At 41.1% G+C, this 12,909-nt stretch overlaps 1 protein-coding gene across 8 annotated transcripts in view; it reads left to right on the top strand.

The window, feature by feature from the left end:
* The window catches only part of MCF2L2 (MCF.2 cell line derived transforming sequence-like 2), a 196,014-nt gene that overhangs the window by 153,053 nt on the left and 30,052 nt on the right, over positions 1-12,909 (top strand). For all 8 annotated transcript variants that reach the window (XR_015743645.1, XM_087933538.1, XM_087933537.1 and 5 more), the window contains exons 22-25: positions 3,103-3,324; positions 7,009-7,101; positions 8,516-8,594; positions 12,493-12,565. Coding sequence is in view for 7 of the 8 variants with exons in the window: in XM_087933538.1 (XP_087789664.1) it covers positions 3,103-3,324; positions 7,009-7,101; positions 8,516-8,594; positions 12,493-12,565 (467 nt within the window). In the remaining variant the exon portion in view is untranslated. The remainder of the gene's footprint in view (positions 1-3,102; positions 3,325-7,008; positions 7,102-8,515; positions 8,595-12,492; positions 12,566-12,909) is intronic.

The raw sequence follows: 12,909 nt of genomic DNA, 5'->3' as shown, positions 1-12,909 counted from the left end.
CAATCATTGCAATGAGATCCAGTGACATATCCAGCAAGGAATAACTACGGCCAGTGGCCCCGAACTCATCCCAAGGCATTCTTTTTATACTTTTCTGAACACATTTCACAACTTACTTCCTGTCTTACTGACAGACAATCTCCAAATACATCCATCTACATCTCAAACCTCTACCCACTGGCTACTTTCACTTCCTTATTTCTCGTGGTTTCGTCCTTCTGTATTCAAATATATTTATAAAGCTATATACTTTGCAATATCATGTGTCACAATTAGCAACAGCTCAGCAGGATTACAAATAGTTCTGGTGCATTTGAAATCATCCTATATAAAACTTGGGGTTCATGTCTCTCTATTCTGGGGCCTGCTATCATCCAAAGGTCTTACTGAATCTTGATAGATCAATAACTTATATTTTTGTTTTCCACAAGGGCCTAAGTTTGAGAAACATGGTGATAATGTATGTTGTTAAACTCTTTCAAACAAAGGAGATTCTTGAAATCTTGCTGTTTTAATAAGGATATTTCAGGCCTCCATCAGTTTTCCTTAACCACACTCTCTCCGAGTATCGTGGAGCTCTGATTCTGAGAATTTCAAACAATATCTAGAAGGTGCCACATTATGAAAGACAGTCTTGGATTGTCTTTTCCCAGAAAAATAGATTAATGAGCAAAAAAAAAAAGAGTAATGGTAAAATAACTTCACGCTTGCCAGCACTTAAAATCTCTAAATAGAAACAATTCTTGGCTCCATTTATTTAGAAAGGTATAATTTTACTAGAAGTCAAGTGTATTGTACTCAAGTGTATTGTATTAGAAGTCAAGTGCATTGCATAGCCAGAACTGAGAATTGTGCACCAAAATCCCTAAGATAAACTCCCCCCGCTACTTACCTGTCTCCCATCACTGAACCCTTCCATGTTCAATCGGGTTCAAGCGGGATGTTTTTAGTTCAAGTGTAGGTTGGTATGCAACTACCTTTTTCTCCTAGCCAGATAACCTTGAGGCAGCTTCCCAGGGAGATACAGTACTTTCATTTTCCCCCAAGCATCCCTGTCTCCCTTCGCAGAATTCCTGGCAGACTGTCACCTGGTAGCAAAGCATAAGTAAGCATAAGGTGGCAGCTGAGAAATAACCGGAATAGCAAGTTGTGTTCCAGATGCTTCCAGATATTAAATTCATTCAAGCCAACCAGTCTTCCTATTCTTTCAAGATCAAGATAATACTACTACTTTATAGCCTTCTTAAACCCTTTGCTTGCTTGTTAGCTTCTCCTTTCCTACCCAGTGTCTCCATTTCTTCTCCAGTGGATCTGTCTTAATCAGTGTCAGACGTAAAGAATCGGGACCATTCGTAAGGTTGCAATATGAACAATTTATTGCGGCCTATACACAAGTATCCAGTCAACTGATGGTCAGCTCTAAATTGGTGCGAGATAAGGTTCAATGGAATTCAAAGGAGACTGGACTTGGATCTCTTGTGGCAACACAAGGATTCTAAACTGATAACATGCTTAATTCTGCCCTCTAGTTCTGCCTGCTCTTCTCTTACAAACAGTTGCTCATTGCTATTCACAGACCTTGCCCCCATAGCAGGCAGTCCTTCAGCACCCCCAGAGCAGAGTGTGTTTCTGAGTGTCCACCATCTGAATTGCCCCAGAATGTCCATATGCATCTTAGACAACAATAAAGATAACGGCAGCCATTTTGCTTTAACCTATCCTTTCCCACTTTGAATAAATAAATATCCAGCTAAAAAAAACTAAATGATAATAGGACACTACACTGACTGCACTGATGTCTTTAGACACCCCGTTGCTGTGACACAGACTTTGGTCTACTGCGTGACAGAACGAACACTACTCTGGAAGTTTCTGTATTTATGCAGTTTAAACCCTGGTAGGTGGTTTTTTTTTTTTAAAAAAATGGATTGGTTATTGCTACCAGAACAAAAAATCTTGTCCGGATATACTGTGTATTCATTTTGGAGACTCCAGCTTTGAATGACTGAACAGCTTACATTTTAAAAGCAAGAATAATTTATCTTCCTCTGTAATCCCTTAATGTTTGTTCTTGCTTTTAAAATGTAAACTGAATCATTTTGGAGTCTCCAAAATAAATAAATAAAAACACAGAGGGACAAGATTTTTTTTTGGGTAGCAATAAAGTACTTACAATCTGACATAACAACTACTCCTTAGCAACTATTCAAAGTTATGATGCAAAGTTATGAGACAACCCAGTTCCAAAGTTTTGATGGCCTCCCTTCTAGTCATGTGACCTCATTTAGGGCGCTTAGCAAACGGCCTGCATTGATGGCTGCATTTATGGTTTGCAGCATCCCACGATCACATGACCTCAATTCAGGGGTGGGATTCTACTGGTTCTGACCAGTTTGGGTGAACCGGATGTTAAAGTAACAGCTGGTTTGCTGAACCGGTATTTCAAATGACCAGCTGGCCCTACCCATCCCCTCCCAGGAGTCTCCACGTGGCCCATTTTTGATGGAGGTGATTGCAAGGTCCACACAGAGGCTCGGGTGGGGGGGAAACAGGCTTTCTGGAAGTCCAGAAACGGGCTTGTTTCCAGCTTTCAGAGAGCCTCCAGAGGCCGGGTGAGGCTGTTTTTGCCCTCCCAGAGGCCCAGGGAAGGCCTCTGGACCCTTGAGAAGGTGAAAATGTCCTCCCCCGGACTCTGGGCTTCCACCGGAAGCTGGAAACAGGAAGTTCTGGTAGGCCACCCCCACCATGGCCACGCCTACCCAGCAACCGGGCAGCAAACTGGTTGCTGGGGTTTTTGAATCTCACCTCTGCCTCAATTTATAACTTTTTCACTGAAAAATTGCCCCAGAGCGAACAGTGGGTTTGCTTCACAACTGCAGCAACCAAGAGGTCGTAAAATTAAGTCGCTCATGTAAGGACACCCTTTACAATTGTCATGACTTACAACTGTAAGGCTCCATTACAGTCATAAGACAGGAGTATGGAATTGTACTGTGGCTAAGAAAGTTGGTGTGGGGTGAAGGGGTGTGTGGAGTGAAAGGCTGGAATTAAAACTTTGCTTTATTCTTGTATTTCTCCTGTCCTGTTTCTCTTTTCCTCTAGGGAGATGTAGCCGAGCTGGGTAAATTGCTCCTTCAAGGCTCTTTCAATATTTGGACCGATCACAAGAAGGGGCACAACAAAGTGAAAGATTTGGCCAGGTTCAAGCCAATGCAGAGGCACCTCTTCTTATATGCAAAAATCCTCCTTTTTTGCAAGAAACGGGAAGAAAACACAGACAGTCACGAGAAATCTCCTTCCTACAGCTTTAAAAATTCCTTGAAGGTAAATCATTTCTTATGTTGGAAGGGAGGGAAGTTTAAAATCAAAGGATGAACCAACATCAACACCTCTATGAGCGGAGATTAAAATCAAAATTAACACTGGCCAGTGTTAATTAAGAAGTAAACAACGCCCAAATCAAGGAAGTACCAACACAGATAAACAAGCTAACCACAAACAACATCCTAATTAAGGGACCACCAAAACTATCAGGGCAAACCACTAGTATATAAGATTAAGAGCAGAACACGCTCCCTTGTATCACTGATGATGCTACCTAGTTTGGTAGTGAAATGTCTGCAAGAAAGCCACCAAGCTTAAAGAGCACCAAGGACCCCACAGAACACCTTTAAATCAACAAGTATATCAAAATAATAAAACAATGCATTGAAACAAACGTAACACTGGTTCTTTTCTTGTAAAGAGTTGCAGGCGGAACAGCTCTCATGTTTTAGAGAAGGAAGCCTTGGAGATTTCGTTGACTTTCATAATGTTTTTTTTATCTAATAATAAAGTACTGTTTTGCTAGTGCGAATAGACTCTAAAGGAAGGTTGCCTGGGGAGGATTTGTATCTTGAAATATGCCCATCAAATTAACAGCATCAGGCAATTAAAAGAAATCATTTTCAAATTAAATTCTCTAGATTTCCAGCACTACCTGGGCTCAATTGAAAATTTCCCTCCGAGGCTTTCCATCTCCTTGGTTAATTCTGATGGCTCATTCTAAAAACAGGGAAGTAAATTCTAGTGTTGGGTCTCCCTCTTAACCCAAAGGTGCTTTTTCAAGAGGCAACTGAACTTTCTGATTTTTCTTTGAAGGCATTTCACTTCTCGTCCAAGAAGCTTCTTCATCTCAGAGCGTCTTCAAAAAAAGTCTAGTTGCCTATTGAAAAAGCACCTTTGGAACAACCATGACCTGGATGACTGAGACTTTCCATAGACATTTCCCTCTTTTAAAAAAATCTTGTTTTCTTAGAGAAGGAGTAGTGGCACACTGGTTAGAAAATAATATTGCAGGCTAATTATGCTGACTGCCAGGAATTCGATCCCTTTGGTCTTGATCAGCTCAAGGTTGACTCAGCCTTTCATCTTCCAAGGTTGGTAAAATGAGGAGCCAGATTATTGAGGGCAATATGTTGACTCTGTAAACCACTTAGAGAAGGCTGTAAAGCACAATGAATGGTATTTGTTTAAGTGCTATAGCTATTGCTATTTAATTTCCCTGTATCCATTGGTGAGCTTTATGTATACAGTAAGATTATTTACACTCATCAATTGAGCTACCAAGGAAAACAAACTTGAAAATGTTTTTTCTTGGCAAACTTGATGAATCAATTGTCAGATAAAGATATGGCCTCATTCTGTTTCCTCGTAAGGACAAAACTACTCAGCAATTTCTTCACTTATCCTAGAATTTCAAGAGTGTTCATTTGTCAACCAAAGTCAAGGATAGATCTTTTCAAGCCAGGTTCAAAGGAATCATGACAATGGTAAATTCAACTATTGCCCTTGTGGAACAGTTTCTGTATCAAGAGGAAAAAGCTGTGTACCAAAAAAATATATATTAGTTTTTCCAAACTTTATAAAAGACAAGCTCATTTATAAATAGGGGAAAAAAATGCACTGATACAGGAGGCAGACTATATGGCTTGACTCTAATCCTGGAAATAAAATTGCAGATGGATTCAAAACTTAAAACGCTAAAAGACAAAAATGAATTGAGCGTGAATATCTTAGAAATGCGAGATGGAAATAAGAGAATAACATTTATTACAGACAAAGACCAACTTATGCAGATACAGCATAGCTTGGCAATATTATATGTGAAAAAGATCTTGGAACAGCAATCTGAATATGAGTCAGAAACGTGATGCCATTAAAAAAAAAAGAGCAAATTTAACTTTAGGCTTCATCAACACAACATAGTTTCCAAATGATGGGAAATCATGATTCCATTTAATTGATCAGATCTCCCTCCTTCAGAATTGTGTCCATTGCTAGCAGCACACTTTAAGATGGATTCAGACAAACAAGCTTTAGATAATGGCAGTGAAGATGACCAGTGGACTGAAAAGTAAGATCTATGAAGGAATTGAAGGAATTAGGAAGGACAAGAGAAGATGGAGTTGGATGTAATACTACTCTGGCCAAGAGCAGATAGCTGCCAGATTACACTTCAAATAGAATCTGGAATAAACATATTTCTCTTCACTTTTCATCCTTTTTTTTTTAAAGGTGGGATCATCCTTGACACTCTATCAGGCTCCCATTGCATTCTGGTTTTAACCTAATTGCTTCTTTATTGCATTTATATTGCTGCCAAACATTTTGTTTAACCCTCCGTGAGTCTCTTCTCGCAGAAACTTCATAGGTTTTGTGGTTTACAATTTATATCCTCGTGGCTTTGAATTCTAGATATAAAAGAACAAGAGAATGTCTGCAGAAGGATTCCGCAGTAGACGATAATGAAGTGGAAATCAAGCCATCCACACTGAGAGGAATGTCATTTTCTTACATTTTAGTGGATTCAACATTTTGTTCAGTAGTTAGTTCATGTCCAACTCTTTATGACCCCGTGGACCATAGTATGCGAGGCCCTCTGTTCTTCACTGTCTCCCAGAGTTTGCCCAAATTCCTGTTCATTGCATTGATGACACCATCTAATCCTCTCATCCTCTGCCACCCCTTTCTCCCTTTGCCTTCCACCTTTCCCAATATTGAGATCTTTTCCAAGGACTCCTCTCTTCTCATTGGGTGGCCAAAGATTTGAGCTTCCGTATCTGTCCTTCCTAAGGGTTGGTTTCCTTTAGGATGGCTCAATTCATTATTCTTGCAAAGAAGACTCTCACGAACCTTCTCTGACATCACAATTTGAAAGCAGGATTCAACATTCTTTTATTGTATTCTCCCTAACTTAAGCGAGGTTGAACCTCTGCTTGGCAGGTGCTTGAAAATTTAGCATCTTCGTGACTTCTGTATTGCTTCTGTATTATCTGTGATGCAAGGAGTGAGTGTAGTTAACAAGCAACAATCCCTGTGCCTTCCCACTGCTTCCCCCAGCCCACAGGACTGAATGCAAACTCTGGACAAAGTTAAAATATCACCCTGCCTTATGTCTATGGAGATTCTCAGTCATCCAGGTCATGGTTGTCCCAAAAGTGCATTTTCAGAGCTGAAGAAGATTCTTGGATGAGAAGTGAAGTGTCTTCAAAGAAAAAACAGAAAGTGTTTATAAGTAACCCAAGGTGGTGAACATACATAATAACCTTCCTTCTCCTATTTTCTCCATATCAATAACCTTTTGAGGAGGATTGAGTTGGAAGAGAGGGACTGGTCCAAAGTCACCAAGACAGCTTTCATGCCTAAAGCGGGACTACAACTCATAATCTCCTGGGGATTGGCCCAGAGTCATTGTGGGCCTCTGGTTGATTGGCCCAAAGTCGCCCATCTGGCTATCATGCCTTAGGCAGGACTAGAACTCACAGTCTCCTTGTGATTGGTTCAAAGTTACCCAAGTGGTTTTCATGCCTAAGGCAGGACTAGAACTCACAATCTCCTGATTTCTAGACCAGCATCTTAACCGCTATAGGAAACTGGCTCATGTACTTTAAAGATGAACTAAAAAGAACAAAATGTATTGCAATGACCAATGATTGTATTCTCTATTCAAACTTTTCTTTCAAACAGATGAGCACTGTTGGCATTACTGAAAATGTCAAAGGTGATAGTAAGAAGTTTGAGATCTGGTACAATGGCAGAGAAGAGGTCTATATTATTCAGGTATTGCAGTTTCACTTTCTTTCATTTCCAGATTGTTTCTCTCCCACCCCCTTCAAATATATTTTTCATATTCTTGATTATTCAGAATTACAGGAGGAAATAAGCCTTGGGCCATAGTGGGACTAAAAAGGGAACTCGGTTCTGCTTCCTCCCTTTCTAAGATTTCCTAGCCAGTAAGTCCTGGTTCACTATTCGTTCCAGCTATTAATTCATTGAACAGCTTTTGACAAGTTACCCTGCAGTAAGCATCCCTTCAAGCAGAAGATGGAAAGAGTGTTTAGATTTCCAGAACTAAGAAGAAATTTCCTGGCAGTGCCAACAATTAACCAGTGGGACAGCTTGCCTCCAGAAATTGTGAATACTCCAACACTGGAGATTTTTAAAAAGAGATTGGACAACCATTTGTCTGAAGTGGTCTAGGGTTTCCTGCCTAAGTAGGGGGTTGGACTAGAAGACCTTCAAGGTCCCTTCCAGTTCTGCAGTTCTGTAGGTGGAGGCATTTAGACCTCCAAGGGGATAAGAATGGCCAAATAAATAGGAAGGGAAGATATATTAGATGCAAAACTGCTTAGCTGAACCCTTGCCTGAATTTCTTGCAGTTAACTAAGTATGAGGATGGAAGGTCATCCTCCGAACGTACGCATTGGTTTCTGAATATTTCGTTACCAGGCTAAGCAACATCTTTTGCGGAGTTTAGGGAATGTCATTGTTGGTGTGCTTCTGCTTATAAGAGCTTCATGTGGTCAGTAGGTCTTGTGATGGGAGGGTCACGTCAGGTATGGGCCTTGTAATGGCTCAGGTGTGGGTCACATCAGGCGAGAGTCTTGTGATGGGGAGGTCAAGTCAGGTAAGGAGATGAAGTGCTGGTCGGAGGTGTGTATGTGGGTTTGTTGTGGGTCAGTTGAGTCCTTATAAGCAGAAGAACACCAACGCTGACATTCCCTAAATTCCGCTGAAGATGTTACTTAGCCTGGTAACGAAACGTTTGGAAACCAACCCACAGACACAAAGAACAAATCTCCACCCTCATCCTACAACCCAGCAGAGGTGGCATGCTGCCGGTTCACACCGGTTCTAGCGATCCGGTAGCACTGATCAGCAGTTGGCCCCCACCAACTCACACCTGACCTTTCCTGTCCTATATTTCCTTGGTTTGAAGCCCAGCTGATAGGCGCGGCAGAGCGGACTGCCGAGTCTCAGCTATTTTAATCACCAGCGCTGAAGGTAAGGTAATTTTTCATGCTTAAAATTGCCCGTTTTAGAACGCTCCGTGAAGCACGTGCAACCATACAACCGGTAGTAAAATATTTTGAATTCCACCACTCCACCCGAGCTACAGTTATTGGCCACTATTGCATTGCTAAGTATGCTGTTATGACTGTAATTGTAACTGCAGTTGTATCCTATTTTTCAGGCAGCATCTATGGAACTGAAGAACACGTGGGTGTCAGAGATCAGGAAAGTCCTAACAGGACAACTGGAAGCTTGCAGAGGTAGGACGCCGTATAAAAGAGACTGTAGCTGGGAGACACATCAACACTGCACATTCTTTCCCTTTCTGAAAGCTTGTAGAAACATGTTCCAAACACGCTTCACTGGAGTGCATTGAGATAGTTCAAGAGTGCACCTAAACTATAGATAGTTGTATTCTTAATCATCCCTTTGAACCTGCAGAAGAAGCACAGAAGGGTCAGCCTCTCTCTCTTTATATGAGAGAGATGCAGAAAGCAAATGACCCTGGTCTTGTATCCTCACAACACTGGTATGTCATGGTAGTGTTGCAGCCAGCGTTCAGGAAGTAAGTAAGCAGCTACATTTTGTGAAGCCAATCTTTCCAGATAGTCTTCAAGGAGACAGTCCTGTGTAAAGGAAACATAGCAGTCTAACCATGAGATGACAAGAATGTGAGGGGCTACCTTTGATAAATCTTGAGGTGAGGCTCCCAACCATGCCTTCTGACCATAGCTTTTGCCAACCCATAAATACATACACGCATAATAATACAAGTAAAGTGTAGAAAATTAGAGTATAAAAGACGAAAAAGATTCAAAAAGGAATAGAACAGAATAGAATTACAGAACAGAATAGCATGAATAGCGCTTTTTGGATGAAGTTTTTGATGTTAGGTGTCCATTTTAAGTTTTGAAATATTACAGAAAAGTGAGAAAAATATGGCATGATCCCTTCTGCCCTTCTTTCCATCAAAGGCTTGCCATCATTAACTTTCCCCCTTCCTCTTTAACCCTTTTTAATCCCCAGATCCATAAATCATCAGTTCAGTCTTTCCTTCTTTCAGCATAAAGTCGTGAACTTCCACCAAGTGTGGTTCCTGCTATGCTTGTGTGGGCAAACCTATGCGCAAATGCCTGGGCATTGTATCTAGTAGCTTTTCTTCGCTTCCTCCCCCTTGGACGACCTTTTCCGTGCACCCATTAAAACTTCATGATGCTGCCGAGTTGACTTTTCCCTCCCCCCTGTAAATATTTCTATTGTGGGGAGTACAAGAGGCCATAAAAGCCTGATTTCTCCCAGGTGTTTTCTCCTCTCCTTGCTTTTGAGGCCAGGTAACCCTTGGGACTTATGTTTAGCCAAGCCGCAGCTGCTCAGATTGTTCTGCATTGCTCTGGCTGTTGTCTTGATCCTGTACCAGCTGTGGCAAAGTGGGAGGAGGGTCCTCTGTGTCCTTCCCTCCTACATTTGTCCCCCAGGAATAAATGCTAAGGCAACCTTCAAAGTCATAGGCAAGGGATCCCTATCATTAAGACATCCCTCCCTACGGGATGCTTGGCACTCCCCAAGCTTGGTTGTTTTCTTGCTGACATTTCACTGCCAAACGAGATAACATCATCAGTGCTAAAGGGAGTGGTGTTGGTTCCATGTTTATATATTAGTGGCTTACCCAACACACCTCCTCACCAGCATTCAACACCCAGATCAGCAGAGTTGGTGTTGGCCAAGATTAACACTAGACCAACAATCAACACTAGACCAAAAGTAAACAATCTCCCATTCAAGGAACTACCAACAGACAAACAAGCTAACAATAAACAGCCTAATCACGGAACTGCCAAGTTGGCTCCCATCTACGCTAACAGGGCAAGTTACATATAAAAAACAGAGCAAATGCCACTCCCTTGTAACACTGGTGGTGCTACCTTTCATGTCCCTGTTAAGTTGCCCACTGAAGTGGTACCTATCTTATCTATTTGCAATTGCCTGCTTTCAGATTGCTGGGTCAGCAGGAATCGGAGCAAATGACAGTAGCTTACTCCACCACACGGCAGCGCTTGGGTCTCAAACGCAAGCTTGCCGATTGTCAGCCAGCGTCCTAAACAGGTGGAGCCACCGGGCTACCTTAGAAACACTGCTGTATCTCCTTAAAACCCAATGCGCTTAAATCTTCTTTATCTAGTCAGTTTCCAGGATATACTACAATTCCTGATAATACAGTTTGGACATACAGTAGCTTGTTTTTTTCCAGATATACCGGTTGTTAATCCTACAATTTAGACCAGAGTAAGAAACCACAGCTATAAAAACAAGAATCGCAAAGCTGAATGTGCTTCTCCACACCATCCCTTTAGTTTCGGGTGAATGAGAAGGGGCCTGCCTGAGACTATGCTCAAGTTAGTTTCTTAGAAGAAGTTCAAGCCTTTCTTATTGATTATTGCATGATCCAGCCCACTGAGCCTTTATTACTAATCTGAGTTTTTCTAGGTAACTCGTGTCAAAGTATGCATTATGTTAGGCAGCAAACATTCCCACTTCTTGGGAACCAGGTGCAGCAACAGTTTCCCATGTTAATTTACAGTAAAATTATGTACTACTTTTTTTGGCAGAATTAGCTCTGGCTTTCGAATATCTTGTTGTTGTTTTTAATTTCCCTGAGAACTTTTATTTTGTTGTACTCCAAGAAGAAACAATTTCCTTTTAAGGAAGATCGTACATGGGTTAAGGTCAGGGGTGAAATTCAATCACCTTGCACCATCTCAGGAGACAGGTGGTATGGATGATTTGAATCGGTTGGCCCCGCCCATACCTGCCCACCTTTCTTTTAGAGATTGAAATACCGGTTCGGCAAACCAGCCGTTACTTTAAAATGTAACCACCAAGCCATGCCCACAGAGCTGGTAGGAATTTTTTTTAAATTTCACCCCTGGTTACGGTATTCCACTTGTCAGTTTATGAAATGCAGGTATGATATCATCACCTTTAGCAGATGAACTTAAAAACAAGTCCCACTGTTCCAACTGAGCTTGTTTTCAAAGATACTGTATATAGCCCCTGGAGCGTTCTAGATTTAATAGTTAAATACCAGAATGAAACTTTTAATTCAATATTTAGTAAGTTAGTTTTGATGCTTTCTTGTTATAACAAGACCTTTTGGTCAGTGCTGGTGCTGCTTTTTTAAACATAAAGTCATTATCACTTACCATTAGAACAAGCTCCAGTTCTTGGAAATGTTGAAGCTTCGAGATGTCTTTGACCTTTCTTAAAGCCCTGTATTTGGCTTTCAAATATCTTGTTGAACAAAACAGAAAAATGTGTTGGGGTTTGCACATCTGGTTTGAATTCAATTTAAAAAATCAATCAGTGAATTTAAAGGCTTCCAGTGCCAGCAGTTCTGGCAGAGAAAAATAAATGTATACCCACCATCCAGTCAGAGCCGAAGAAGCTTCTTGGATAAGAAGTGAAACGTCTTCAAAGAAAAAACAAAAAGTCCAGTTGCCACTTGAAAAAGCACCTTTGCGACTACCAGGAGACTGTGAATTCTTAGGCATGAAAGCTGGCTGAGTGACTTTGGGTCAGTCATTCTCAGATAGCAGAAGGAAGGAATGTTAGTATGCTCGCCACTGTGATTTATTTGTAAAAATAACAAAGGCAGGAAACAAACAAACAATTAAAGAGGTGCTTCTCAGCCCAGGATCACTGATTTTCACCATACAGTAATGATTTTTGCACCAATGCCTACCCTGATCCAAAAGTTATTGAAAGATGCCTTAGGCGGGTTATTTAGGTGGATCACAGAAATACAAGTTCCAAGGAGATTATAATGTATAGGACACTCTATCATCTAATTCCATCATTATTTTCCTTTCCCCCATGATTCATAAAACCCTGATCAGACACTTCAATTCATGCTAAAGTTGTAATAGGATAGGGTGTGAGAAATGTCATGTATTTATTTACTTAACCAACGTACATAGCCCCATGTATAAAAATGGAGCTCTGGGGGGTGAATAAAAATAAAATAAAAACATAACTGAGGAGGAATCTTTTTTTAAAAAAATAGGTCTAGTTATTATAAAAAGACCCTAACTGCAAGCTTATTTGTTCCAGGAGGTGAAGAGAAAAAATAATTATTTGTTTTTCTTTCTTTTCCTGTAACAGAAGCAAGCCAGCTTCACCAAAGAATAACAGAGAGTGTTTATCATGCGCCAATGAATTCAGGCAACTCCTCCAGGTATGGAACACCCAAACCGTGTGGCCTAGAACAATCTTGGCAACTTTATGACTTGTGGACTTCAACTCCCAGAATTCCCCAGCCAGCATGGCCTTGAATAGTGGTTCTTAACCTTTCCTTCAGCACGGAACTCCTTTAAATACCCTTTGTGGCCACGGATCCCCAAGACTTAAGATTTAAATCATGACATTTCTTCAAGCATCCGTGAACCCTCTGTGATGACATCGCAGCCCCCCCAGAAGTCCACAGACCACAGGTTGAGAACCCCTAGTCTAGAATCTTCCTGTGACTTCCCAGCAGTTTGGGTGGCTTCTGAGGTGGGAAACCAGAATGTGGCTCCTAAT

Source organism: Pseudonaja textilis, chromosome 4, assembly GCF_049901715.1.
Source record: "Pseudonaja textilis isolate UNSWEBS1 chromosome 4, rPseTex1.2, whole genome shotgun sequence".
Lineage (NCBI taxonomy): Eukaryota > Metazoa > Chordata > Lepidosauria > Squamata > Elapidae > Pseudonaja > Pseudonaja textilis.
The sequence above is the reverse complement of the archived record's forward strand: the minus strand, read 5'-3'. Positions and strand labels throughout refer to the sequence as shown.